General features: G+C 33.0%; 1 protein-coding gene across 1 annotated transcript in view; it reads right to left on the reverse strand.

Annotated features, from left to right (window-relative positions):
* The window catches only part of LOC141496560 (contactin-6-like), a 289,341-nt gene that overhangs the window by 188,002 nt on the left and 74,655 nt on the right, over positions 1-26,684 (reverse strand). Inside the window, exons 4-6 of the mRNA XM_074199048.1 lie at positions 21,527-21,663; positions 13,094-13,223; positions 7,093-7,243 (exon numbers count right to left, since the gene is read on the reverse strand). Coding sequence (XP_074055149.1) covers positions 7,093-7,243; positions 13,094-13,223; positions 21,527-21,663 — 418 coding nt within the window. The remainder of the gene's footprint in view (positions 1-7,092; positions 7,244-13,093; positions 13,224-21,526; positions 21,664-26,684) is intronic.

Raw genomic sequence — 26,684 nt, forward strand, 5'->3', positions numbered from 1 at the left:
AAAGGGAGAAATAGAAAGAAAAAAGGATAGTACAATGTAAATCTATTGGCCAGTATTATGAACTGAAGGACAGTATCTACCATTTACATGTCACTTTTTAATAAAAGCAAAAAAAAATTACATATCTACAATAATAATATCCAATGTTAAAGTTTTGTAAGGTATTTTATAAATAATATGATTTAGATTTTCACATCTATTGTATGAGGCTATTAACTTGTTTGGCATATGAGAATATCAAGTGTCTATGATGGAATATAAAGCAAATCTTCCCAAAGTTAAGAGTCTATTCACTTTATCACTTTGTTAATCTTCATATTTTTTAGATAAATTCTTAAATTCTAACTTTTGCAAATGATTATTTTAAGTCAATGATCACAGTGCCCTGATGAGTTCTCAGGTACATTTCAGTAATCATCAGTTGAATAAATCACTGAATGACAGTGTCTTTCAGAATTTCATTTTATTTGAAAAGCAGCAAGATACATTGGAAAGGGCAGTGTATTTAGATTTCAAAACTCAGATTCTCGTTTTCTTTCATAGTGCACCTTTGACAAAATGCTTTAACTTTGTGGGCTTCAGTTCCCTCATTTGTAAAATAAAGTTCAACAAAATCAATTCTTCTTTGACAAACTGTTTTGACTGTAGTTCTGAAGCATTATTTTTGTGAAAATTTATCTGACAATCATATACCAATATTGGCAAAATAAAAAGGGATTAGAATGCCAAGACTACTTCTAATCATAAACTGGCTTAACTTATTTTGGTTTTAGTGTTATAGGCATGTCTCACTTCCCCAAGATTCCTCCCCTAGCATCCTTTCATCATATATATATATATATTTATATTTATATAAATATATATATGTATATATTACTCTATGATGTTGCCTCCCTGCATTCTCATCTTAAGAGCTTACTTGATAAATGTGATATATTTGTCTATTCTTATAATTAATAGAATTTGTTTTTCTTGAGTTATTTCAGTTGTATTAGACTCTCTGTAACCCCATTTGGGGTTCTCTTGGCAAAGAAACTAGCATGGTATGCCATTTCTTTCTCCAGTCCACATTTACAGATGAGAAAAATATAATTACGAGATTTTTCCAGGGTCATGCAACTAGGAAATTAGTAAATCTGAGAACATATTTAAATCTATGATCTCTTGATACCCAGGCCAGAATTCTATACATCTGCTTAATTATTTTAAAATAAAATATCAATAAACGCTACTATAGAAATATATATTGCATAAATATATACTATTATATAAATAGCAAATATAAGTAAAAATACTATGTAGTTTATATAAATATATGTATATATATACATTACATCAGCATTGTTGATTTCATATCACCTGATAAATGGATCTACTATCTGATGCTATAACATTTGAATTAATATTAAAGTTTTTTATAGGTAATAGTAGACATAAGCAGGGATGGATGCAGTGTATAGAGTGGTAGAATTGCAATCAGGACGACTCATTTTGCTGAATTAAAATCTGACCTCAGGCTTACTGTCTTGTGATGAGTAAAACATTTAACACTACTTGCCTCAGTTTTCTCATCTGTAAAATGAGTGGAAGAAAGAAACAGCAAACCACTCCAGCATCTTTGTCAAGAAAACCACAAATTGGATCATGAAGAGTTAAAGATGTCTGAAAAATAACTGAATAACAACAAACACCTAAAGCATATAATTTGAAGAATTCCCCAAGTCTATTTCTCTGTATAGGCAAAGTAAAATATTTTTGGCCCACCTATTCATCTATCTATCTATCTATCTATCTATCTATCTATCTATCTATCTATCTATTTATCTATATGTGTAGATATACACAGATACATATATGTGCAAATATTTGTGTTTGTGTCTGTTTGTATGCATATATATGTATGAATATATCCATATAGATATATTTATATCTATCTCTATAGTCAATTTTCAATATTCATATAATTGTATTCATGTTGTTTTATTGGGAACTTCATTCTCAATTTCCCTGTGACAACTATGAACATTCATGGCTATGAGCAGTAGAGAAAATATTAAAAGTTGCACATCATCTACTGCCTGTTGCTCAATGGGATCAAGTGAATGCTCTATGTCCCTCACTGCACTTGACTGAACATCCTGGTCCATGTGGTGAAGCAGCTTAAAGGAGCAAGGCTTCTGCCTCTCTGCTAGAGAGTCAGGGCTGTTGGTACCTGGCAACCAAGACTCAGCCAGAGGCATGTGCTTCTAACCCAGAATCAATTACAGAGCTAAAAGGAGATTTGAGATAGTACACACTGCCCCTTTCGCAGATTGGGATTCTTTTGATCTTGGTGACACTGGTCATCCCCATTCATTTTGGTCTTCCCTCTCTCTCTACTTATTTTATGGTTTAATTCATGGGTTTTGTGTTGTATATATTCTCAGAATATCTTGTTATAAAGAATTGTATGCAGTAGGAATGTATTTTCAGGAGCAGCCAGGTGGTGTAGTGGATAAAGCACCGGCCCTGGAGTCAGGAGTACCTAGGTTCAGATCTGGTCTCAGACACTTAATAATTACCTAGCTGTGTGGCCTTGGTCAAGCCACTTAACCCCATTTGCCTTGAAAAAAATGTATTTTCAAAAATCTGTAGTGAAAAATTGCAGTGTTTGATGTTTATGGGAATCACCTCTACCCATAAGTTTAATGTATCAAATTTCTGTTTTTAACTGTTCCAAGAAACATTACTCCCACTAAAGCTAACTACACATATATGTAAAAAAATGTAAGCATATAGTTGTGTTATATACATATAACATATATGTACATAAAACATTATATTTATAAACCCACATCCAAATATACACATGTTTGAGAATATACATATATTTTTACAGGTAAGTTTTTGAGTGAGACAATGAGTGGGTACAGATGTGCATATGTGTCTGTAAAAGAAGGTAGAGAGAGAAATGGAAACAGAGAGAAATATAAGATATTGCTTGTGAACTAAGGATGTCAAATGTTGATACTGGTTCTCAGAATATTCTCCTCTTATATGGGAGGTTATTATTTACTGACTTTTAGAGTTTTCTTTTGAAATCTGCTATTTAAAAAAAAGTTTCAAAGAACAATGTGGCAGTGTCACAGCTTTGGAAATCTTTAAGAAAATAATATGACTGAGTATCTTTAGAACATAGTGAGTTATTTCTTTGCAGCTTTTTAGTTAAGTTGTATAACCGTTTTTAAAAAAAAATTAAGGCATTGTGGTTTAAGTGACTTTCCCAACGTCAAACAGTTAGGCAATTATTAAGTGTCTGAGGCCCAATTTTAACTCAGGTACTCCTGATTACCTGGTTGGTGCTCTACTCATCCCCCCAAAAAGTATTTGTTTATTTTTTCACATTACTAAAATAGTCTTGTTGTAAAAGTAAACATAATGCTCCCTCCTCCAACAAAGACAGAGAAATATGAAGAATGATGTGAGAGAAGAAAAAAGTGTGCCTCAATCTGTAGACAGATACCCTCAGCCCTGTCTTTAGAATGAATCACATTCTTTAACATCAGTTCATAAGAGAATTGCTTCAATATTTGTTTTCAATAGTTGCTACTGCTAGCTATATTTCCCTCATTCTCTTCATTTCCACCCCCATTTATTCTATCCTCTTTCTCCTTTCAATCTATCCCTCCTCAAAAGTGTGTTGTACCTGACTACCCTGTCTCATGATCTCTCTCTTCTATACATCACAGTCCCCTCCTCTCTCCCTGTCCCTTTTCTCCAAATCCCTTTAATCCTTTTTTTTTTTCTCTAGGGTAAGACAGATTTCTTTACCCTATTGAGTGAATATGTTATATCCTCTCTGAACCACTTCCTATAAGAATGAAGGTTCACTCATCACACCCCCTTCCAATACATTTCAAAAACTTATTCTTGCCTCTTTTACATGAAATATCTTAGCCCATTTTACCTCTCTTTTACCTTTCTCCCAATACTTTCTTTTGTTGCCCATTAGCTCCATTTTTATAATGCATTATGCTCTCATGTTCAACTCCCTCTTATGCTTTGTCTATATATGCAACTTCTAACTACCTTAATAAATGGGCATTATCAGTATCATTTTTTCTTGCAGGAACATATACAGTTCAACATCATTAAATTCCTCATATGGTCCCCTTCCTGTCCACCCTCTCTATGTTCACCTGAGTCTAATATCTAACTTTCCCTTCAACTCTGGTTATTTCAACAGGAATGTTTGAGAGTTCCCTATTTCACGGAATATATGTCTTTTCTCCTGAAAGGGGATGTTTACTTTGGCCGTGTAGTTGATTTTGGGTTGTAATTCAAGCTCTTTTGGCATCTGCATTATCATATTCCAAGCTCTACGAGTCCTTAATGCAGAGACACTGCTAAATTCTGTGTAATACCCACAGTAGCTCTATAATATTTTAATTGCTTTTTTTTTCTGGCATCTTGCAATATTTTCTCCTTCACTTGGGAGTTCTGGAACTTGGCTATAATAATCTTGGGAGTTTTTATTTTGGAATTCCAGGAGGTAAGTGGTAGATTACCTCAATTTCTATTTTACCCCTGCTTGTAGGATATTAGAACAATTTACCTGAAGAATTTCTTGAGAAATGAAGTCTAGGCACTTTTCTTGGACATGAGTTTATCTAGCCCAATAGTTTTTAAATTATCTCTCCTGAATCTATTTTCCAGGTAAGCTGCTTTTCCAATGCGATATTTTATTTTATCTTTGAGTCTTTCATTCTTCATATTTTGTTTCATTTATTCTTGATTTCTCTCAATATTCCCTTACTTCCATTCTACATTCTAAGGAGTTATTTTCTTCACAGAACTATTTTATCTTTTTTTCCATCTAGCCAGTTCTGTTTTTTAAGGCATTCTTCTCCTCATTGACCTTTATGTCAGTTTTTTTTTTAATTTGATCTAAACTGGTTTGTAAGATGCTATTTTCTTCAGTATTTTATCTCCTTCACCAATATGCTGACTCCGTTTTCAGGATTTTTCCTCATCATTTTCATTTCTCTTCCTAATTTTTGCTCTGCTTCCCTTTCTTATTGTCAAAATGTTTTTGAGCTCTTCCACAGCCTAAGACAAATTCATATTTATCTTCAAGGATTTGGATACAGAAGCTTTTATTTTGTTCTCTTCTGAGTATTTTGATCTTCCATGTAAGGATCTACGGTCTGTGGTCCAATTCTTTCCTTTTGTTGTTTGCTCATTCCCCCAGCCTATGACTTGATTTTAACTCTTTGTTAAGATGGAGCTCTGATTTCAGAGTGGAGGTCACATTTTCCCTAGTTTTTGAGGGTTTTGCAGCTATTTTCAGCTACATCCCACCCTGGACCTCAATTCCTTCAAGGTCTTATGAGAGTCTCTGACTTCTCTGTGGTGTCTGTGAATGACCACAAGCCTTCCTCTCTGCCTTAAAACTGTGAGGACAATCCCTGCTCCACTATGGTACTTTGGGACCCAAGATTGGGACCCAGTTCTGAGTATGGACAAGCAGTAGTGTTCTTCCTCAAAGATAGCAGAGAGACCTCTGTAGTCTCCCCCCACCTCCTTACCGTCCCTGGGCTGAAAATTCTGGAAGCAGCTGTTGGATGGCTCCGCTGGCTTGTTTAAGTTATCCCAGTTGGAACTCTGCTGAAGCCTATTCCAGCCTGGACTCCATTCTCACTCTGGTGTACCAGGGACTTTCCAGGTTGTCCTTGGGAATCCCTGGACTGAGAAGTTTGGAAACCAGTCCCACGGCCACGGCTTCAAGTAGCCCATGGTCTGTTCTCAGATGGATGGAGTGGGTTGTTCTCACAGCCACTGGGGCTATGCTATGTGCCTGTCCCATCTTGGTGGAACAGACCTTTCTATCCAGAGTTATAATCAGTAATTTTCATTATCTAGTCAAAGAATCAAGAACAGAATCTAAGAATTCACCAGTATCTCAGAGATCACTTTGTCTAGCATACACCTGGGAAAAAGGTAGCCTAGAGGAAAGAGCTATAGTGAAGGAGTACTTGGCTTAAATTACTTTTCTTGGTATACCATAACACTGTTACCCAAACTGAACTAGCAATCTACTAAAAGTTCCAGATATATTCAACTGACCTCTTCAGTAGCCAAATTTCCCACATCTTGTATTCTTGAATCTTCTCTTGTAAAGTCTTTTAAAATTTTGCATTTGTCTCTAATAAATTCTACATAATTAGATCTAGACCAGTGTTCTATCTTGTAAATTTCTATTCAGATCCTAAATATACCAACCTTCTGATTGTGTCATCTACAGGTTACCTAATACATGCTTTTATCCAAATCCTTGCAAAACATGTCAAATAAGATAAACAATGTCAAATTTTGAAGGATACCTTGGCAGAAACTGCCTTCCACAATTATACTGATTCATTAATGACTATTCTTCAGGAATGGATATTTCAACATTTCCATTTTCTGAACATTTCACATTCAACCATTCTCTTTCAAGTTGATTGCTATTTTTTTTATAAATCTAACACTTTTAGAAAAAGAAATGGAAACAGTATACTATGCTTCTAAACTCTTATGGAGAACACATCTATATTCATTCAGGGACATTTTTAGCCTGTCATTATGGAAAGTAAACATTTTACATTCTCTATAGTTCTATCTTCATTTTCTCCTTTGATGAATCCATTTTTTTCATGGAGTGAGCACCTGTGTGACCATTTAAGGATCACAGCACCAGGTGTGCATGCACAAGTGGGCCTCCTATGTATACTGTTCTCCTTCCTGATTTCTCAGCATGACAGTTTTTAGAAAGCCCTTGAAATGGAGAAACTTAAGAGATTTTAAAAACACGACAAACTCATATGCCTAAAGAGTTGCAGTAAACTATATTTTTGATCCAGTTATTCTATAGACATAGGACTTACTATTAATAGCATCCCTCAATTATAATTATCATGCAAAATGTTCTATTTTTCCTTTTGGGACTAAAATGGAGAATGAGGGGATAAAGACTGAATAATTTATAATGATCTATTAAGTTTTCTGAAACTGAAAGAATTTTCCTCCTGAAAGAATAATTAGAGATAGGAAAAAACAATAAATCTAAGTTACCTTTTGCTTTGTTTGATCATCTCTGGACCTTTTTTCCAAGAAACCACTGCTCTGGGAGAAGCCTTTGGTTTACATTCAATGGTAATATTTCCACCAACTTGAACAACAGAGACCTTTTGCATGGGAGTTCTGGAGAAATCAGGGGCTGAGGCTAAAATAGTGAAAAAAATTTCAAAACACTAAGAAATCAAGTCCTTTATTCTATTTTTGAACAATTATTTCTTAACTACCTATGTAATCCCAATTACTCTGCATTTCTTTCTATTTTTATTTGCTTATCTGTGCACTTCTTATCTGTCAGAATAACAAAAGTTTCTTGAGAAACTTATGTATTTGTATCTCCTGGACATAGCCCTATATCTGTTATATAAGGAAATTGATTGGTGAAATAAGAGACACTTGCTAGGAAATGTAGGAGGAAAGGAATGTATTTATTTCCAGGATGATTCAATTCAATTTATATGGATAAAATGCTTAGTATGAATTGATCACTGGGTATGTCAATCAGAGATTTAAAAATATAAAAGGCAATGTAGTATGATACTTCAAGAGAATGAGGAGTTGACTCGGTGGAGGCAGTAAAAGGCACAGACTTGATATAAGAAACACTTATACTTGGATCATTTTGCTAACACATTGCCTAACTTCTCTGTCCCTCAGTTTCCCTGCTGAAAAAAAATGAGGAACATAAAAACAACTATTTCACAGGGTTGTACTGAGTGTCAAATAAATTGATATAGGTTAGCTTTATAGTGCAAAACCTTTAAAATTAGTTATAAGTTACAGTTTTATTGCTATTATAATTGTTTTGTCATCAGTACAGTATATCTTTGAGTCAAGATTGCAATTTAATATCTATTCTTTGTCTCCAAAACCCAGTGTTCATTCCACTCGTGAACATTATCTGACAATAACTAACAAACAAAATTATAAATAAAAAATTTTAAAAGATACAACGTTATGTGAAAGATAAGGTATTTAATTAATTGCAAGTTATTTTGTTTTAAATATTCAAAGTTGAATAATATCTGAGAATAACAACATTCAAAATTATAAATACAAGAATAAAAAAGTATTCAGTGTTATGTGAACACATTTAAATAACTGCAAGCATCAAGGGAGCAGTAGTTAGTTTAGATAAAGGAGTATTCACTTTAATATTAGAGTGATAAAGAAAGCATCACAAAGAAGTTGATATGTGAATAGATTTGTTGAGGATACATTAGATATAGGTATTTGGCAAATGAATTTAAAAAACTTTAGATAGAAAGAATTGCATAAATAAAATTAGGTGCATAGGAAAGCCAAATGTGTGCTAAGAATTTGTTAGATTTATGAAAACGATTGAAAGCATGTTTGCTAGAATGTGAAAGTTCTCAAAAAGACTCTAATGAACATACCAAGAAGGGGAATAGACATTCTTAGACAAGTAGTAGTTAGGCAGAGTGTGGTAGCTATAGTCCTAAATTAAGACCTAAATTAAAATCTGGATAAAAACATTTATTAGTTTTGTGACTCTGAGTAGGTCATTTAACATCTGTTGGCCTTATTTTCTTCAACTCTAAAATATCAACTATTGCTAGTCTCCAATGAGATATTAAATTGCCTGGCATGTGTAAATGCTATATAAATGCTAGGTTTCTTTCCATTATCACCAAAGAAAGGTAAAAATAATGATAATTGTTCAAACCTATACATTATATATTAAGATAAAGACTTCTAATTCTTTTTAACTCAAAGGTTGAACTTCTTTCATTCACCAGGCTATTTATCATTGCAGTGTATTATTTAAATTATTCTGAAGGCTGTGTACAAAATAAATTGAAGTAAATCATGTTTGTGGATATCATCTAGTTTCTTTAGGAAACTCCTTGAGTGTCTAATAAACTTGTTTAAAAATTGTTTAATTTTTACATTTATAAAATTTATTTAAAACAAACACAAAATAAGGAAAGAAATACATTGTCAAGTACAGAGCAGAATAAAACAAAGGATTTGGCATAAAACAATTTCAGTTTAAGGAAAACCTATATTACAAACACTATGGATTGATTTCAAAGATATCCCATTTTTTTATTTCCTTGTAGGTTTTTTTTTCCTGCTGGAAAATTTTTTACTTTATTTTTCACTTCCTTTCCCTGATTTTCTCATTTGAATAAATCTGTTTCTGTTTTAATTTTACCTGAGATTAGATTAACCTTGTGTGTTTTTAACATGATAAATTATTTTACCTTTCTTTCAATGATGGATTATTCCTTCCAGAAATCTGAAATATACATATTAATATATATACATATGCATCTACTTACATATAAACATAATTATTTATATGTTTGCATTTATATATGCCTATTATTAGGTTTATAGGTAAATACACATATGCACATGTGTGTATTTTATTGTGTATGCATTTGTGTATGTGTTAAATTTCTCAGAGAGGTTATGCAATGTGTTTGCAAAATGATCTAAGTACAAGTGTTTCTTATATCAAGTCTCTGTCTTTTACTGCCTCCGCTTCTATTATCTAATCAATATTTATATTTAAATTATTTGTAATATAATGAATTTATGATTTATTTGTGTAAACCATGACAATATACATTTTTAAAACCCTAATAATAAAAATGTCATTTAACATAGAATTCTACCCAGTTTTGTCTCACTTGTTAGTAGCAAATCATTAGTTTAGGATTTTATACATACAAATATATATATATATATATATATATGTATATATATATATATATGTGTGTGTGTGTGTGTGTGTGTGTGTGTGTGTGTGTGTGTGTATGTATCAGTATGATGACATGTGTATAGCTATCCAAGAACAAGGAAATAAAATTATCATTATGTCCATTTTGCAGATGAAGATTCTCTGTAAGGAAAATTGATTTGCTTTGGTTTCCTACCTAGTAAGTGTCAGACATGGAACACAATAATAGCCTTTCAGACTCTAAGTCCAGGACTGTATCCATTAGAGCACATTTCAATTTTTCTGTACATTGAAAATCCCATTATTTAAAGGAAAAAATAACCAAAAGAAAGTCAGAAAATCTGACTTTAATTCATTCTTCTCCTGTGTGACCTTGAAGAACATACATTGTTCTTTTAATGTCAGACTCAAAACTTATATAAGTTGATCTGAAAGATTTCTAAATTCTCATATATGTGGCAATTAGATGATATTGTGAATGGAGTCTGATTCATGGAAACAAGAAGACTTAAGTTCAAATCCTAATTCAGATGCTTCATAACTTTGTTATCATGTGTAATTCATAAAACAATCTTTAAGACTTTCTTTCTTCATTGGCAAAATGAGGATAATAATACAATCTACCTACCAGGTTTGTTGTAGTGTCCCTAAGTATTGCAGTTCTGGGATTTTGTCTAAAAGATATGAGTTCAATTTTGAGTCAGAAACTTACTAGAAGTGCAACCCAGAGCAAATCAGTTTACCTTGTTAGCTTCAGTTTCCTTATGTGAATAATGACTGGAGAAGAAGATAACAAATCACTCCAGGACTTTTGCCAAAAAAAGTCCCAAATGGGGTAACAGTAATCAAACAAACATTATAAAAAGAATAAAATAAAATTCTAATTGCAAACTATTATGGAAATCTTAGAGGGCTACATACATGCTCGTTATTGCTACTATTCAGTCAGTCTATGACCATATTATCCTTTCAGATGACACTAGCTAGGATTTCATATAAGATGAAAGTCACATGAAGCATATATTCAATAAAAAAAATAAGTGAGGATTATTTTTTCCCAAGACATCACTAATCATACATCATTTCTTCATCATGAACATACATTACACACATCCATGCATGCAAATCTTCACTTTACTTCCATTTAAGGGCTTTTTTAGATTTTTAAGTATAATATACAGTAATTAATAATTATGTCTTTGAAGATATTAAGTTAGTATCAATATTCTTTTATAAACAATAAAAATCTATGTAGTATAGTTACTCAGCAAACAACCTAAAATATTGGGTGATGCCATATTGGGTTTAGACATTAATTCCCCTAAGAGTAGTAATACATGGAAAGCATTTACATTTAAAGGAGACATTCCCATACCAAGGAATGACAAAGCTAAAGGACAATTATTATAACAACTAGAAAAAACTTCAAACATGTTGGAGACATAGGATAACAAAAGATTTAGCAGATTCTAATTTAAAGAATAAAAGGGTTTGTAATCTAATATCCTAGAAGACATTTTCTAGAATAAAGTAGTCAACAAAACTGAGAGTAATCATTAATATGGAAAATAGGATATTTAATTAAATAGAGGACTCCCCTACATTTAATTTGAAAATATCAATACCAAATAGAATATTTATTGATTTTATTAATTAATATTCTTATTTATTAATTAATGGAATATTTATTTGAAAGATAAGACTGAAGAAGAGTATACAAACATAAAAGAAATCATAAGAAACAATAAAATTAAAGTTTACTTTTATACATGGAAGTAAGATACATGTAAAGTCTAAGAATTTTATTGTTATTGGGGCAGTTAGAAAGATTCCATGCTGAAAGGGGGCAGGAAGTATGTCAGTTAAGTTGGGATGGTTTGAAACAATAATAAAATGAAAGGTTAAGAAAAAGGGATACATTGGGACAAATGGAAGTAAGAGGTAGAATGGTGTGACCTATTTATATAAGAGGTTTTAAAAGAAAAATTTTACAGTGGAGGGGAGAATAGGAGGTTTTGGACAGTATTTGAGCCATACATTTTTTCAGAATTGGCATAAAGGCACTAGCATATATACTTAAGCAGAGTAAAAGCTTCTCCTTTATAGAGAAGTAGGAGAGGAAAATGACAAGGGAGAGGGGGAGATAGACTGATGAAGTCAGTAGTCAGAAGTCAAATAGACTATTGAAGAATGGCACAAAGATAAATAAATGGGGGAGTGGAGAGGGAATAGAATGAGAGAAGCACACTGAGGAGTCTTAACTATGAAAGTGAATGGAATGAATTTACCCTTAAAATGGAAATGGATAGTAGAGTGGATTAAAAAAATATCTAACACTTTTTTTTGCATTTTTTTGTTTTATCTTTACAAGGAACACGAGAGAGAGAGAGAGAGAGAGAGAGAGAGAGAGAGAGAGGGAGAGATGGAATAAAATCAAGGAGTCAAATGGAATCTAGTGTGCTTTATCTGAGGTAAAAAAGTGAAACAAAACAAAACAATACTAGTAATCATGATTTCAGTGAAAGCAAAAGCAAAAATACACTTACTTCAGGGTGGAGAAGTGAGTGGAAGAAATTTACAAATTTGAAATTTGAAATGCAGCAAAAAATACATTAAATTAAAAGGAAATGGGAAGCTAGGTGGCCCAGTAGATAGGAAACAGGTCCTGGAGTCAGAAGAAACTGAGTTCAAATCTGAACTCAGATACTTAATAATTACCTAGCTGTGTGAGTAAATCACTTAATTCCATTGTCTTGCAGAAAAAAAAAAGAAAAACAAACAAATTAAAAAGAAGTAAAATGATCTAATTCTAAACAATGAGAGGATCAAAAAACAAATAACAGAAACAATAAATAATGTCATTAATTAGAATGACTAAAATGAGAGCACTTACCAAGATGCAGTCAAAGCAGTACTTAAGGGAAATTCAGGTCATTAAAGATTTACATCAATAAAATAAAAAAGTAGATAGATAATGTGAGCATGCAATTAAAAAACAGGAAAAGAACGAATTAAAAATCTCCATATAATTACCAAATTGCTAATTCTGAAAAATCAAAAGAAAGGATTGATAAAAAAGAATGCAATAAAATTTATGTATATCTCCATTGTTCTAGTACATTGATAGCTTCATCTCCTGTGAAAAGTCCTGTATACATTAAATTCAATAGAAAACATTATTTTAGATAATAATGTCCTATTTATAGTAAAATGGATTTAAGATTATATTTAACCATAGATATATGCAAATGCAAGCTTGAATTCATTAGTTCTGCATCAATGACTCACCTCTTACTCTCAATTCAGCATTAGCATAAATGGTCTGATACATGTTTTCTGCAACACATTGGTAGAAACCTGAGTCAGACATATTCAGCACATTTATCATGAGTGACCCATTTTCAATTTGAATTCTTTCCTAAAAAAGAATATTCAAAGATATTATTATATTAACATCCTTTAAAAACTATCCTAAATTCATGGCTATATATAATAACACAAAAACTGATTTATCTGAAGTTCTCTGTATTTTTTAATTTTTATTTGGTTAAATTGTTTCCCAATTGATATTTTATATTATTTTTCCAATTAAATATTATGAAAGTTTTACAACATTCATCTACATGCATACGCATATTTATAGGGTACAAAATTTACTTCCATCCTCTCTTCCCACCCCTCTCCCCTCAATGGCAAATAGTCTGGTAAATGTTGTACTTATGTATTTGTATTTAACATGTTTGCAAATGAGTCATTTTTTCTATGAAGAATTAGGACTAAGGGAAAAGAAAGAAAACCATGAAATAGGAAAGAAAAACATAAGAGAAAGTTTTAAAAACAAATGAATATAGTGTTCGTTCAGATTCTGTAGGTTTTTCTTTGTTTTATTTAGTATAGTTTAGTTTTTCTTCCTCTCAATGTGAACATTATTGTCCATAATAGGTCTTCCAAGATTATTTTAGCTCTCTAGATTGATAAGAGTAATTGCATCTATCAAGGTCGATAAACTCACAGTGTTGTTGTTAATGCCTCCATTGTTCTTTTGGTACAGCTTCCTTCATTCAGTATCAGTTCCTGGAATTCTTTTCATGCTTTTCTAGAGTCCAGTCATTTATGGTTTCTTATAAGACAATAGTACTCCCAAATATCCATATACCAAACCTTTGTTCATCCCTTCCCTAGTGGATGAGCATTCCCCCCAAGATTTTACCACTTCAAAAAGAACTACTATGCATACTTTGGAACATGTGGAACTTTTCCTATTTCTTATGACTAGTTCTGGATATAAGACTGCTATAGATATTGTTGGATCAAAAGGTATAAACAGTATTATTGCTCTTTGGGTATAGTTCAATATTGCTGCCCAGACAGGGTCGATCAGTTCACAACTACATTAACAATGTAATAATGCTCCAATCCTCCCACAGTCTCTCTGGCATTGAATGTTGCTTTCCCTTTTTCATCTGAGTGAATCTGATAGGTGTGAGGCGGGACTTCATAAGTTGTTTTAATGTGCAAGTCTCTAATCAGTAATGATTTGGAGCATTTGTTCATATGACTATATAGAACTTTAATTTCTTCATTTGAAAACTCACTGTTCATATCCTTTGATCATTTATCAATTGGAAACGTTATAAATTGAAACTTACAAATTTTATGCAAGTCTCTAAATATTTTAGAAATGGAACCTTCAGTATCATCCCTAGCTGGGAAAATCAGCATTGACTTTATGGATGCATAAACTTTTTAGTTTAATTTAGTAAAATATTATCTACTTCATTCTTTATGGTGTCTTATCTTAGTAATAACTTTGCAAAATTTATGTAAGGTTTTTGCATCAATGTTCATTAAGGAGATTGATCTATAATTTTCTTTGTCTGTTTTGGTTCTTCCTAGTTTAGGTATCAACACCATATTGTTGTCATAAAAGGAAATTGGCAGAACTGCTTCTCCAATTTTTGAAACATTTTATTTAGAATTCATTTGTCTTTAAATGTATGGAAGAATTCACTTGCAATTCCATCTAGAACTGGAGACTTTCTGTGGGAATTTATTGATGGTTTCTTCAATTTCATTTTCTGAAATGGGTTATATAAGGAATTTATTTGCCTCTTCTAGGCAGTCTGTGTTTTTGAAAATATTCATCCATTTCACTTAAGTTACAGTTGGGAAAATTAGCTCCAAATTAGCTCTTTAATTTCTTCTTCATTGGTGCTGAGTTCACCCTTTTCATTTTTGATACCAATAATTTGGTTTCCTTCTTTTTTTTTTTCTTTTTATCAGACTAACCAAGGTTTTATCTATTTTTTTCATAAAATAACTATTTTTTAGGTAACTGGTTTTCTTGCTTTCAATTTTATTGACCTCTTCTATGATTTTCAGAATTACATATTTGGTATTTAATGGCTATCTTTAATTTGTTATTTTTCTAGTTTTTTAGTTGCATTCAAAGTCCATAGATGTCCTCTTTCTCTATTTTATTCAAAAAGCATTCAGAGATACAAAAATTTCCCCTAAAAACTGCTTTGGCTGCATCCCACAAATTTTGTTATGATGCTGTTATCATTTCCTTGGATGAAATGATTGATTATTTGTATGATTTGTTATTTGATACACTTCTTATTTAATGTTGTTATTTGGTTTCTGATTAATTTTTGGTTTATCTTTTTTTGTATTTCTTTTTTTAAATTTTATTTTGAATTTTAAATTTTTTCCCATAATCTCAGTTCCCTTCCCCCCACCCACAGCAGAAAGCAGTCTGGTAGTCTTTACATTGTTTCCATACTATGCATTGATCTAAGTTTAATGCGATGAGAGAGAAATAATATCCTTAACGGAAAAAAATAAAGTACAAGAGATGGCAAAATTAAAGGTAACAGTCTTTAGTCTTTGTTCAAACTTCATAATTCATTTTCTGGATACAAAAGGTATTCTCCATAGCAGATATCAAAAAATTGCGCATGATTGTTGCCCTGATGGAATGAGCAAATTCATCAAAATTGATCATAAACTCATTGTTGCAGTCCACCAACTGCATTATGAGTGTCCCAGAATTCCCACATTACTTCCATCAATGAAAATTGTCCTTTCTGGTCATATTGGCCAGTCTGAGAGGTGTGAGGTGGTAACTCGGTAATTCTTTAATTTTCATTTCTCTAATAAGTAGTAATTTAGAGAAATTTTTTCGTATGGATATAGATTGCTTTAATTTCCTCATCTGTAAATTGTCTTTGCATATGCTTTGATCATTTGTCAATTGGAGAATGGTTTGTTGTTTTTTTTTAATTTGACTCTGTTCTCTGTATATTTTAGAAATGAGTCCTTTGTCAGAAGTACTAGTTGTAAAAATTATTTCCCAAATTTACTACATTTCTTTTGATCTTGGTTACAGTGTTTCTTTCTGTGCAAAAGCTTTTTAATTTAATGTAATTGAAATTATCTAGTTTGCTTTTAATGATGTTCCCGATCTCTTCCTTGGTCAAAGACTGCTTCCTTTTCCATAGATCTGACAGGTAAACTATTCCTTGATCTTCTAATTTGCTTATATTATTGTTTTTTTTATGTTTAAATCCTGTAACCATTTGGGTCTTGTCTTGGTAAAGGGTGTGAGGTTTTGGTCTAATCTAAGTTTCTTCCATACTAAATTCCAATTTTCCCAACAGATTTTATCAAACAGAGAGTTTTTATCCCAATAGCTGGACTCTTTGGGTTTATCAAACAGCAGATTACTATAATCATCTCTTGCTATTGCACCTAGTCTATTCCACTGATCCACCACTCTATTTCTTAACCAATACCAAACAGTTTTGATGACTGATGCTTTATAATATAATTTTAAATCTGGTAGGGCTAAGTCACCTTCTAATTTTTGGTTTATCTTCCCATGGTCTTTTATTACATGTAATTTTATTGTATCATGATCTGAATACCATACATTATTTCTGTCTTTCTGAATTTGATTGCAAGGCTTTTATGCCCTAGTATACCTGACATGGGTTCCATGTGTACAGCATGGAAAAAGATATATATTCTCTTCTATTCCCATTCATTTTTATTCACAGATCTATCATATGTAAGTTTTCTAAGATTCTATTCACCTTCCTAACTTCCTTCTTATTTGTTTTGTCTCTTTCTGAGAGAGAGAGAGTTTAAGGCTACCATTGTCATGGTTTTAATGTCTATATCTCTTTGTAATTCTTTCAGCTTCTCCATTAATAATCTGGACTCTGTACCCCTAGGTGTATAGATATTCAGTAATGATATAACTTTATTGGCTATGGTGTCTTTTAATAAGATACAGTTTTCTTCCATATCCCATTTAATGAGATATGTTTTTCCTGTTGCTTTGTCTGAGATCAGAATCATATACCTGCATCTTTTGCTCTAGCTGAAGCAAAATTTATTTTATTCCAACCTTTTACTGTTACCTTGTGTGGATTCACATTTTTGATTCATTCTGCTCCCCAATTTTGTTTTATAAGACAGTTCATCCCATTCACATTTATGGTTAAAATTACAAATTCCTTATTTCCCCTCCATTTTATCTTTTGCCCATATGAAATTTTCTTGATCCTTTTAATCCTCATAATCAATGTTTTTCTCCCTTTCCCCCTTAACTTTTATTTTAAGTGTTAATGTTCCATTTCCTTTCATTTCTTCCTTGACTTCCACTTTTATCATTTCTTCCTTCTTTTTCTTCCCTTCCCCACTTTCCTATGGAGTAGGATAGATTGTTAAACCCTATTGAGAATGTATGTTTTTCCCTCTCTTGGCCAAATCTACTGAATAGAATTTACTCATTATTCGCACCCTCCCTTCTTTCCCTATCCTATAGCAGGTCTTAATGCCACTTCACTTGCTATTATTTATCCAGCAATAGCTAACCTTGTTCTTTTTATATTTTGTTTTCAATGAACTATCAATTAAAATACAGTCAATTACTGCTTGTTTGTTTGATTGGCTGATAAGCAGTTTTGTCTCAAATTCACCAAGAACCCTTGCCTCTTTGGTCTCATTTGAAAAATAATTCTCAAGAGTAATGAATCCTTCAAATTATAATCACTTTTTCCCTTTCCTCCTTTTCAGGTACACTCTATGGAAACACATTTCTTATGAACCAAAGCATCATGCAAAGTGAAACCATTTTATGACCCATTTGTACCTCCCACAAGCATATTTTCTTTCACATACACCCTTCATTATCTCCCTAACCATGGTATTTAAATCCTTTTTAACTTAACTATGGATTAATATAAGATCACACCAAAATCCCATTTTGTTTAGCCCTTCTAAGTAGGAACCCCTTTGGTACTACAAACCTTTAAGTATCTAGTGAAGTAAGTCACTTATCATTTAAATAAGTATAAAGCCTCTAAATACTCTAAGTGCTGAGAGACAAACATATGATACCCTCATCAGAGAAAGTGCTGAGCTCTATGGGCAAAACAGAGTTAAAGTAGGTCAAAGAAAACATGAGACATACATTTAGAGTAAACACCACAGTTTTTCCCTCTGGACTATTTGCGCATTACCTGTGGTAGACCACTATGAGCTTCTGTTGGTCTGAACAGTCATAGTCAGTCACCCTGTAATTTGTCTCAAACAAAGGGATGTCATTCTGGTCTTCTTTAATAAAAGGACAAAACCAACCCTACCAATATTATCTATCTAAGTATAGTCTCATTCACTATATTCTACCCTTTAACCATCCTAAGACAAATATGATTCTCAAGAATTCCAAGTGTTATCTTATCTTGTAAAGTTGTATTCATTTTATCTTCCTAACATTTGTTTTGCTTTTTTTCCCCTTTCTGTTTACCTTTTTATTCATCTCTTGAGTCTTGTATTTAAAGATGGAATTGTCTTTACAGTTCTGGTCTTTTGATCAGGAAATTTTTGGAAGTCCTCTATTTTCTTGAACTTTCATCTTTTTACCTGAGACAATATGATGAATTTTATAGAACAGTTGTATTTCAAGATACCCTCTGAAATATCATAGTCTAGGTCCTGTGAACCTTCAGTGCTGAAGTCAATAAGTCTTGTGCAAGACTGATTGTTCTTCCTTTGTATTTAAAATGTTTCTCTTTGGCTATTTGCAGTATTTTCTCTATTTGAAAAGTGCAAAATTTGACTATAATAGTTCATGAAGTATTTATTCTGGGTGTCTCTTCTGGAGGAATTCTTTCAATGGCTATTTTGTCTTCTTAATTTAGTAGATTTGGACAGTTTTCCCTGATAATTTCTTTAAATATATTTTCCAGGCTCTTTTTTTAATCTAGAATTTATGGTAGACCAACAATTCTTCAAACCAGCTCTCCTGGACATGTTTTCTAGGTCTTTTGTTTTTCCTAATAAGTATATTTCCTTCAATTATGTCAACCTTTGTACTTTGATGGAATCTTGGTTTGTCATACATTCATTCATTTCTATTTGTCCAATTTTAATTTTTAAGGGTTTTATTTTCTTCAACTAGCTTCTGTGTTTGTTTTCCATTTGGTGAGTTTTACTTTTTGCTGAAATGCATTCCCTTTTCATTTGGTTGATTTGAGTTTTAGATGAGTTGCATTCCTTTTCCATTTGTTCAATTTTAGCTTTTGAAGTTACATTTTTAGTTGGTTATTTTTACTCTTAAAGGAGTTGATTTTTTCAGTCAATTTATCATAATTTTACTGCATAGCTTTCATTTCTTTTTTCAATTTTTCTTTTTCCTCTCTTCTTTGGTTTTTAAATTCTTTTTAAACTCTTTTATGGGGCTTTGGATTTAAGTGCAATGCATAGACTGCTTTGAGACTTTTGATGTAGAAAATTTTTCACTGCTTTCTTCTTTTGAGGTGGCATTTTTATCACATCACTCTGAGTAGTAGCTTTTTTATTGTTGGTTCTTTTTAAAATTTTTTTTGTTCATTTTTATTGTTTGAATTCTCTCCTGAGATATAGGCGATGTAGACTCAAGCTTTCTTGTACTGGGACTGGGATCTGATCCTTGGCCTATCAGTGGCTAATATGGCCAATTGTCTATGCAGCAGAAGTATTGCCTAAACAGCAGTTTGTCTCCTCCTTTATATCCAGGCTTTGTCTACGCAATTCTTTCCCCCAACTCAATTGTGTCCTTTGCCCCAGTGTTCCCAGAGTTCAGACTTCGGTTGGGGTTGGAGTCCTCCCTGATGACTTAATATCTCTCTTCCAGGACTTGTACTGTTGTCTAGTTGCTGGGAGCTCGATTGCATTTTGGATAAAAGTCTCATGCTGGTTTTCCTGCTCTCCTGCCTCCTGGTCTTTACTTCCCCTTTTCCCCAAAAAAGACAGACTTTCAATGAAGATCATCCACAATGTCTGCAGTTGAAAACGTCTTTAAATCTTGTCTTTTTTGGTGGGATCTGTAGCTTTAATGTCAATAATGAGGTTTCATTTAACTTTGTATCAGAAAAACTCTGGCAGCAGGCTAGCTTCATGCCACAATCTTGAATGTGCCCCAAAAGTTTAACTGGGGTTTTCTTAAATAAAATCTTTCTTAATTCATTTTTAAGTTTTAAGAAAACTTTCCTTACTTAAAGAAAAGTTATAATTATTCTAAAATATAGCCAAGCAAAATTTTTAAGTTTGGAGAGACTTTAGAGGTTATCTATTTAATATCAAATTCAGAGAAGTACTAAAAACATCTCCAGATTTGTTATGGTATGAAATACCTGAGTTGGGATTTGAAAGCACACAGTCTCCCATCACTGCACTATCTTGGGCACAATTACCCAGAATGATTGTATTAAGTTTATTTCAAAACTTGCAATACATCTCCAATTTAATGCATGTGACAACTCAATCTTAACCAGAAAATTTGATTAAACAGATAAATCTATTTTCTGACCATGCAAGAAATGTTAATGATTACAGGTCACTATTAAACATTAATTCTAAGTTTAGGACAACTGTAAAGTTAGCTTAATGTTGATTTGGTATTTGATGACCTTCTTTGGAGGCAAAAGAGGATTGGAATGTGCCCTTTCTTTCTACAATCTACTGCAAATTTTCTTTAAACATTGAGAATTTCTTCTGTGCATTAAAATAATATACTCTTTTTCAGTCTCAAGTGCATCTCGTGAAATAGTTTAATCATGCAAATATAACTTAAAACTACATATTTCAAGTTACCCATTACCATTTTGTAGAGCTAATAAAAGTCATCTGCAGGAAAATAGAGAAAACATTGTAGAAGAATTTCCACTAAAATAGAAATGAACAATATCTCCAAATGCAGGTTTGAAACAAGATATAATTTTTTTGCAGCACTTACAGAAAAAAAAGTCACGTCCAGAATTAAATAGAAAATTGAAGCAATTATTTGGTCAGTTTAATGGCGACAAGTGTGACTACAGTATTAGGAGCAGAAAGAGGAATGGGATTGCAGTCAGAGAACCTGTATGACCTTGGGCAAGCAAATTCTATGCTGTGGGTTTCTGGTTCCTTGTCTGTAAAATTAGTTGGTTGAACTGAATGATCTTTTAGATTCCTCCCAGATTGAAATATTAGATATTTTGAATTCTAGGAGAAATCACATTTGTGACTATATATATATATATATATATATATATATATATATATATATGGAAATTTTGGGCTATTACAACAGTAATATTTTTATAAATCTAACTAAAAAAGCAATCTAACCAAAATTCAAGGCAACAAGATTAACAATAACATATCAATATGTAAAACAAAATCACTTACCTCTGGAATAATAGGTTCACCATTTTTTAACCATGTATAAGAAGGAGAGGGCTTTCCTTTGGCTCTACACTCCCAAAATAAAGGATCATATATTGACAGATCTGTATTTTCAATTTTTTTATCCCATTCTGGAAGTGCTGTTCAAGAAAAAATAATATTTTTTTATTAGATGAATAAATTGCTTAGATTCTGCTTCTTAAGGCATTCTTCTCCTTAGTGGCTTTGTAAACTTCATTTTTCATCAGGCCTAATCTGGTTATTTTTCTATTTGTTTTTTTTTTTTTTAGGTTTTTGCAAAGCTGTGGAGTTAAGTGGCTTGCCCAAGGCCACACAGCTAGGTAATTATTAAATAATTATTAAGTGCCTGAGACTGCATTTGAACTCAGGTACTCCTGACTCCAGGGCCAGTGCTCTATCCACTGTGCCACCTAGCTGCCCGCTAATTTGGTTTTTAAGATGCTATTTTCTTCAGTATTTTTTGGTGTCTGTGGACTTGTTTTCCATGATTTTACCACATCACTCTATTTCTCTTTCTAATTTCTCTTCTACCACTTTTACTTGATTTTCAAAATCCTTTTTGATCTCTTCCATGGCTTGAGACCAATTCACATCTTTCTTGGACATTTTGCATGCAGGAACTTTGACTTTGTAATCCTCTTCTGAGTGTGTTTATTGATTTTCCTTATCAACACAGTAAGTTTCTATGATAAGATATTTTTTCGGATAGTTTACTCATTCCTCAAGCCTGTGACTTGATTAGAATTCTTTGTTAGGGTGGGACTGATTCCAGGGCAGAAGATACACCGTTCACAATCTTCTGGGATTTTTTGCAGGTGTTTTCAGAGATACTTCTAAATAACTGCAAATTTGCATTACTTACAAAATAGTATGTTCTTAGGAGCAGGATTTACTACTCTCCTGGCTTGTGCATTAGTCTATGTTTGATCACAAGCACTCCTTTCTGCATGGAACTGTGAGGGGGGTCACTAGCTACAAATTCTTTTGAGCTACTGCTTCTCCTCTTCCTGGATCTGTGACACAGCACTGTGACCCAGATCTGAGTATAGACAAATCAAGATAGTCCAATCTCAGTGATTTCAATGGTAGTTCTGTAATCTCCTTCTGACCCCTTTCTGACACAGTCTCTTTGTTTTAAATTCCATTGCAAGTTTCTATCCCTGACAATTTAGAGCTCCCAAGGGTGTGTCCTGCTTTACTGGGGTTGGGTCCATATTCCTGGGGACCTGCTCTGGACTGTGCTCTACTATCACTCTGGTGAGACAGAACTTTCCTCCTGACTTCCAAGTTGCCTTTGATGACTCTGGGATGGAAGGTCTGGAAAATGCCACTTCTACCACTGCTTCATTTGCCCCATTGCCAGTCCCTGGATTTATGGGGCTGTTCTGTGTAGTCAGTCTATGCTGGCCTGGCCTGAGCTACATTGTCCTCCTCTTTCTATGATGCAGATCTTCTAAGTTGTCCTGGGTTGGAAAATAGTTTTACACTTTCAATTTGTGACTTCTGCCACTCTATAACTTTGTAGATTTATTATTTAAAATGATTTGGAGGAGTTTGGGGAAGAGCTTGGGCCTGTTCCTTCCTTTATTCTGTCATCTTGACTCTTCTCCATAAGATGCAGTCAATTTATTGTGGTTATTGGATGATAATTTTTAGAGGATCAAGTACCTTAGAAACCATGAAATCTAATTCCTTCTTTTTACACGTAACAAAAATGAGACACAACATGTTTAACGGACTTTCCCAAGATCACACAGCTAGAAGAATTTAAGCCCAGGATATCTAAATCTAGACCTCCCTGCTTCCAAATCACAGTGCATCTTCCTCAAGCTTTAATACCTGAAGACAGCAAACCCACTGAGTCAGAAAGCTTGTCAACTTTGGAGAACTTTCGCCCCTCATTCTTCAATATACCTATCCTTTAAAAGTGTTTCAATTTGTAGTTGAATCCCCTTTTTTTGTTGTTGTTTTTATTTTATTAATATTTTGTTTGTTTTCCAATTATATACAATAGTAGTTTCTATCATTTTCTATAAGGTTTTTGAATTTTACAATTTCCCCCATCCTCCTTTCCCTCTCTCTATCCCCCCACAGAACAGAAGGCAGTCTGATAATCTTTACATTGTTTCCATGATATGCATTGATCAAAATTGAATGTGTTGGGAGAGAAATCATCTTCTTGAGGAGAAAAATATTAGGGATAGAAAAATTATGTAGTATATAAGACTCTTAAAAAAATTGAAGGTAATAGACTTTGGTCTCTGTTTAAACTCCACGATTCTTTCTCTAGATACAGATGGTATGCTCTCTCACAGGTGCTTTAAAATTGACTCTGATTATTTCATTGATAGAAGGAGCAAGTCGATTAAGGTTGATCATCAGTCCCATGTTGCTGTTTTGGTGTACAATGTTCTTCTGGTTCTGCTCATCTTGCTCAACTTCAGTTCATGCATGTCATTTCAGACTTCTCTGAAATCTATCCTTCTTGTTTTTTTTTAAATTTTTATTAAAGATATTATTTGAGTTTTACAGTTTTCCCCCAATCTTGCTTCCCTCCCCCCACCCCCATCACACAGATAGCACTCTGTCAGGCTTTACTTTGTTTCCATGTTGTACCTCGATCCAAATTGGGTGTGATGAGAGAGAAATCATATCCTTAAAGAGAACAGAATTCTCAGAGGTAACCAGATCAAACCATAAGACATCTGGGTTTTATGTTTCCGAATTAAAGGGAATAGTCCTTGTACTTTGTTCAAACTCCACAGCTCCTTATCTGGATACAGATGGTACTCTCCTTTGCAGACAGCCAACAATTGTTCCCAATTGTTGCGCTGATGGAATGAGCAAATCCTTCAAGGTTGAACATCACTCCCATGTTGCTATTAGGGTGTACAGTGTTTTTCTGGTTCCGCTCATCTCACTCAGCATCAGTTCATGCAAATCCCTCCAGGTTTCCCTGAAATCCCATCCCTCCTGGTTTCTAATACAACAATAGTATTCCATGACATACATATACCACAGTTTCCTAAACCATTCCCCAATTGAAGGACATTTACTGGATTTCCAATTCTTTGCCACCACAAACAGGGCTGCTATAAATATTTTTGTACAAGTAATGTTTTTACCCTTTTTCCTCATCTCTTCAGGGTGTAGACCCAGTAGTGGTATTGCTGGGTGAAAAGGTATGTACATTTTTGTTGCCCTTTGGGCATAGTTCCATATAGCTCTCCAGAAGGGTTGGATGAGTTCACAGCTCCACCTATAGTGTAATAGTGTCCCAGATTTCCCACATCCCTTCCAACAATGATCATTATCCTTTCTGGTCATACTGGCCAATCTGAGAGGTGTAAGGTGGTACCTCAGTGAAGCTTTAATTTGCATTTCTCTAATAATTAATGATTTAGAGCATTTTTTCATATGGCTATGGATTGCTTTGATCTCCTCATCTGTAAATTGCCTTTGCATATCCTTTGACCATTTGTCAATTGGGGAATGGCTTTTGTTTTAAAAATATGACTCAGTTCTCTGTATATTTTAGAAATGAGTCCTTTGTCAGAATCATTAGTTGTAAAGATTGTTTCCCAATTTACTACTTTTCTTTTGATTTTGATTACATTGGTTTTACTTGTGCAAAAACATTTTAATTTGATGTAATCAAAATCATCTAATTGGTTTTTAGTGATGTGATGTTCTCCAACTCTTCCTTAGTCATAAACTGTTCCCCTTTCCATAAATCTGACAGGTAGACTAGTCCTTGATCTTCTAATTTGCTTATAGTATTGTTTTTCATGTCAATGTCCTGTAACCATTTGGATATTATCTTGGTAAAGGGTGTGAGGTGTTGGTCTAATCTAAGTTTCTTCCATACTAACTTCCAATTATCCCAGCAGTTTTTATCAAAGAGGGAGTTTTTATCCCGGTGGCCTGACTGGGTTTATCAAACAGCAGATTACTATAACCCTCTCCTGCTTTTACACCTAGTCTATTCCACTGGCCCACCATTTTATTTCTTAGCCAATACCAAACAGTTTTGATGACTGATGCTTTATAATATAATTTTAGATCGGGTAGTGCTAAGCCACCTTCATTTGCATTTTTTTTCATTAAGCTCCTGGCAATTCTTGACTTTTTATTTCTCCATATGAATTTACTTACAATTTTTTCTAGCTCATTAAAGTAATTTTTTGGAATTTTGATTGGTAGGGCACTAAACAGATAGTTTAGTTTTGGTAGAATTGTCATTTTTATTATATTAGCTCTACCTATCCATGAGCAGTTGATATTTGCCCAGTTATTTAAATGTGATTTAATTTGTGTGAGAAGTGTTTTATAATTGTTTTGAAAAAGAGTATGAGTCTGTCTTGGCAAATAGACTACCAAGTATTTTACACTGTCTGAGGTTACTTTGAATGGAATTTCTCTTTATAGCTCTTCCTGCTGTTTCTTGCTAGTCATATATAGGAAAGTTGAGGATTTATGGGGGTTTATTTTATAACCTGCAACTTTGCTAAACTTGCTAATTGTTTCCAGTAGTTTTTTAGATGATTTCTTGGGATTCTCCAGGTAGACCATCATGTCATCTGCAAAGAGTGAGAGTTTTGTCTCTTCCTTCCCAATTCTAATTCCTTTAATTTCTTTTTCTTCTCTAATTGCTGATGCTAACATTTCTAATACAATATTGAATAGTAGTGGTGATAATGGTCACCGTTGTTTCACCCCTGATCTTATTGGGAATGCCTCTAGCCTCTCCCCATTGAGTATAATGCTTGTTGATGGTTTCAGATAGATACTGCTAATTATTTTAAGGAACAGTCCATTTATTCCTAAACTCTCTAGTGTTTTTAATGGGAATGGGTGTTGTATTTTGTCAAAAGCTTTTTCAGCATCTATTGATATGATCATATGGTTTCTGATAGGTTTGCTGTTGATATAATTGAGTATACTAACAGTTTTCCTAATATTGAACCAACCCTGCATTCCTGGAATAAATCCTACTTGATCGTAATGTATTATCCTAGTGATGACTTGTTGTAGTCGTTTTGCTAAGATTTTATTTAGGATTTTTGCATCTATACACATGAGGGAAAAAGGTCTATAATTTTCTTTCTCTGTTTTAACTCTTCCTGGTTTAGGTAGCAGT

Source organism: Macrotis lagotis, chromosome 8 (assembly GCF_037893015.1).
Source record: "Macrotis lagotis isolate mMagLag1 chromosome 8, bilby.v1.9.chrom.fasta, whole genome shotgun sequence".
Lineage (NCBI taxonomy): Eukaryota > Metazoa > Chordata > Mammalia > Peramelemorphia > Peramelidae > Macrotis > Macrotis lagotis.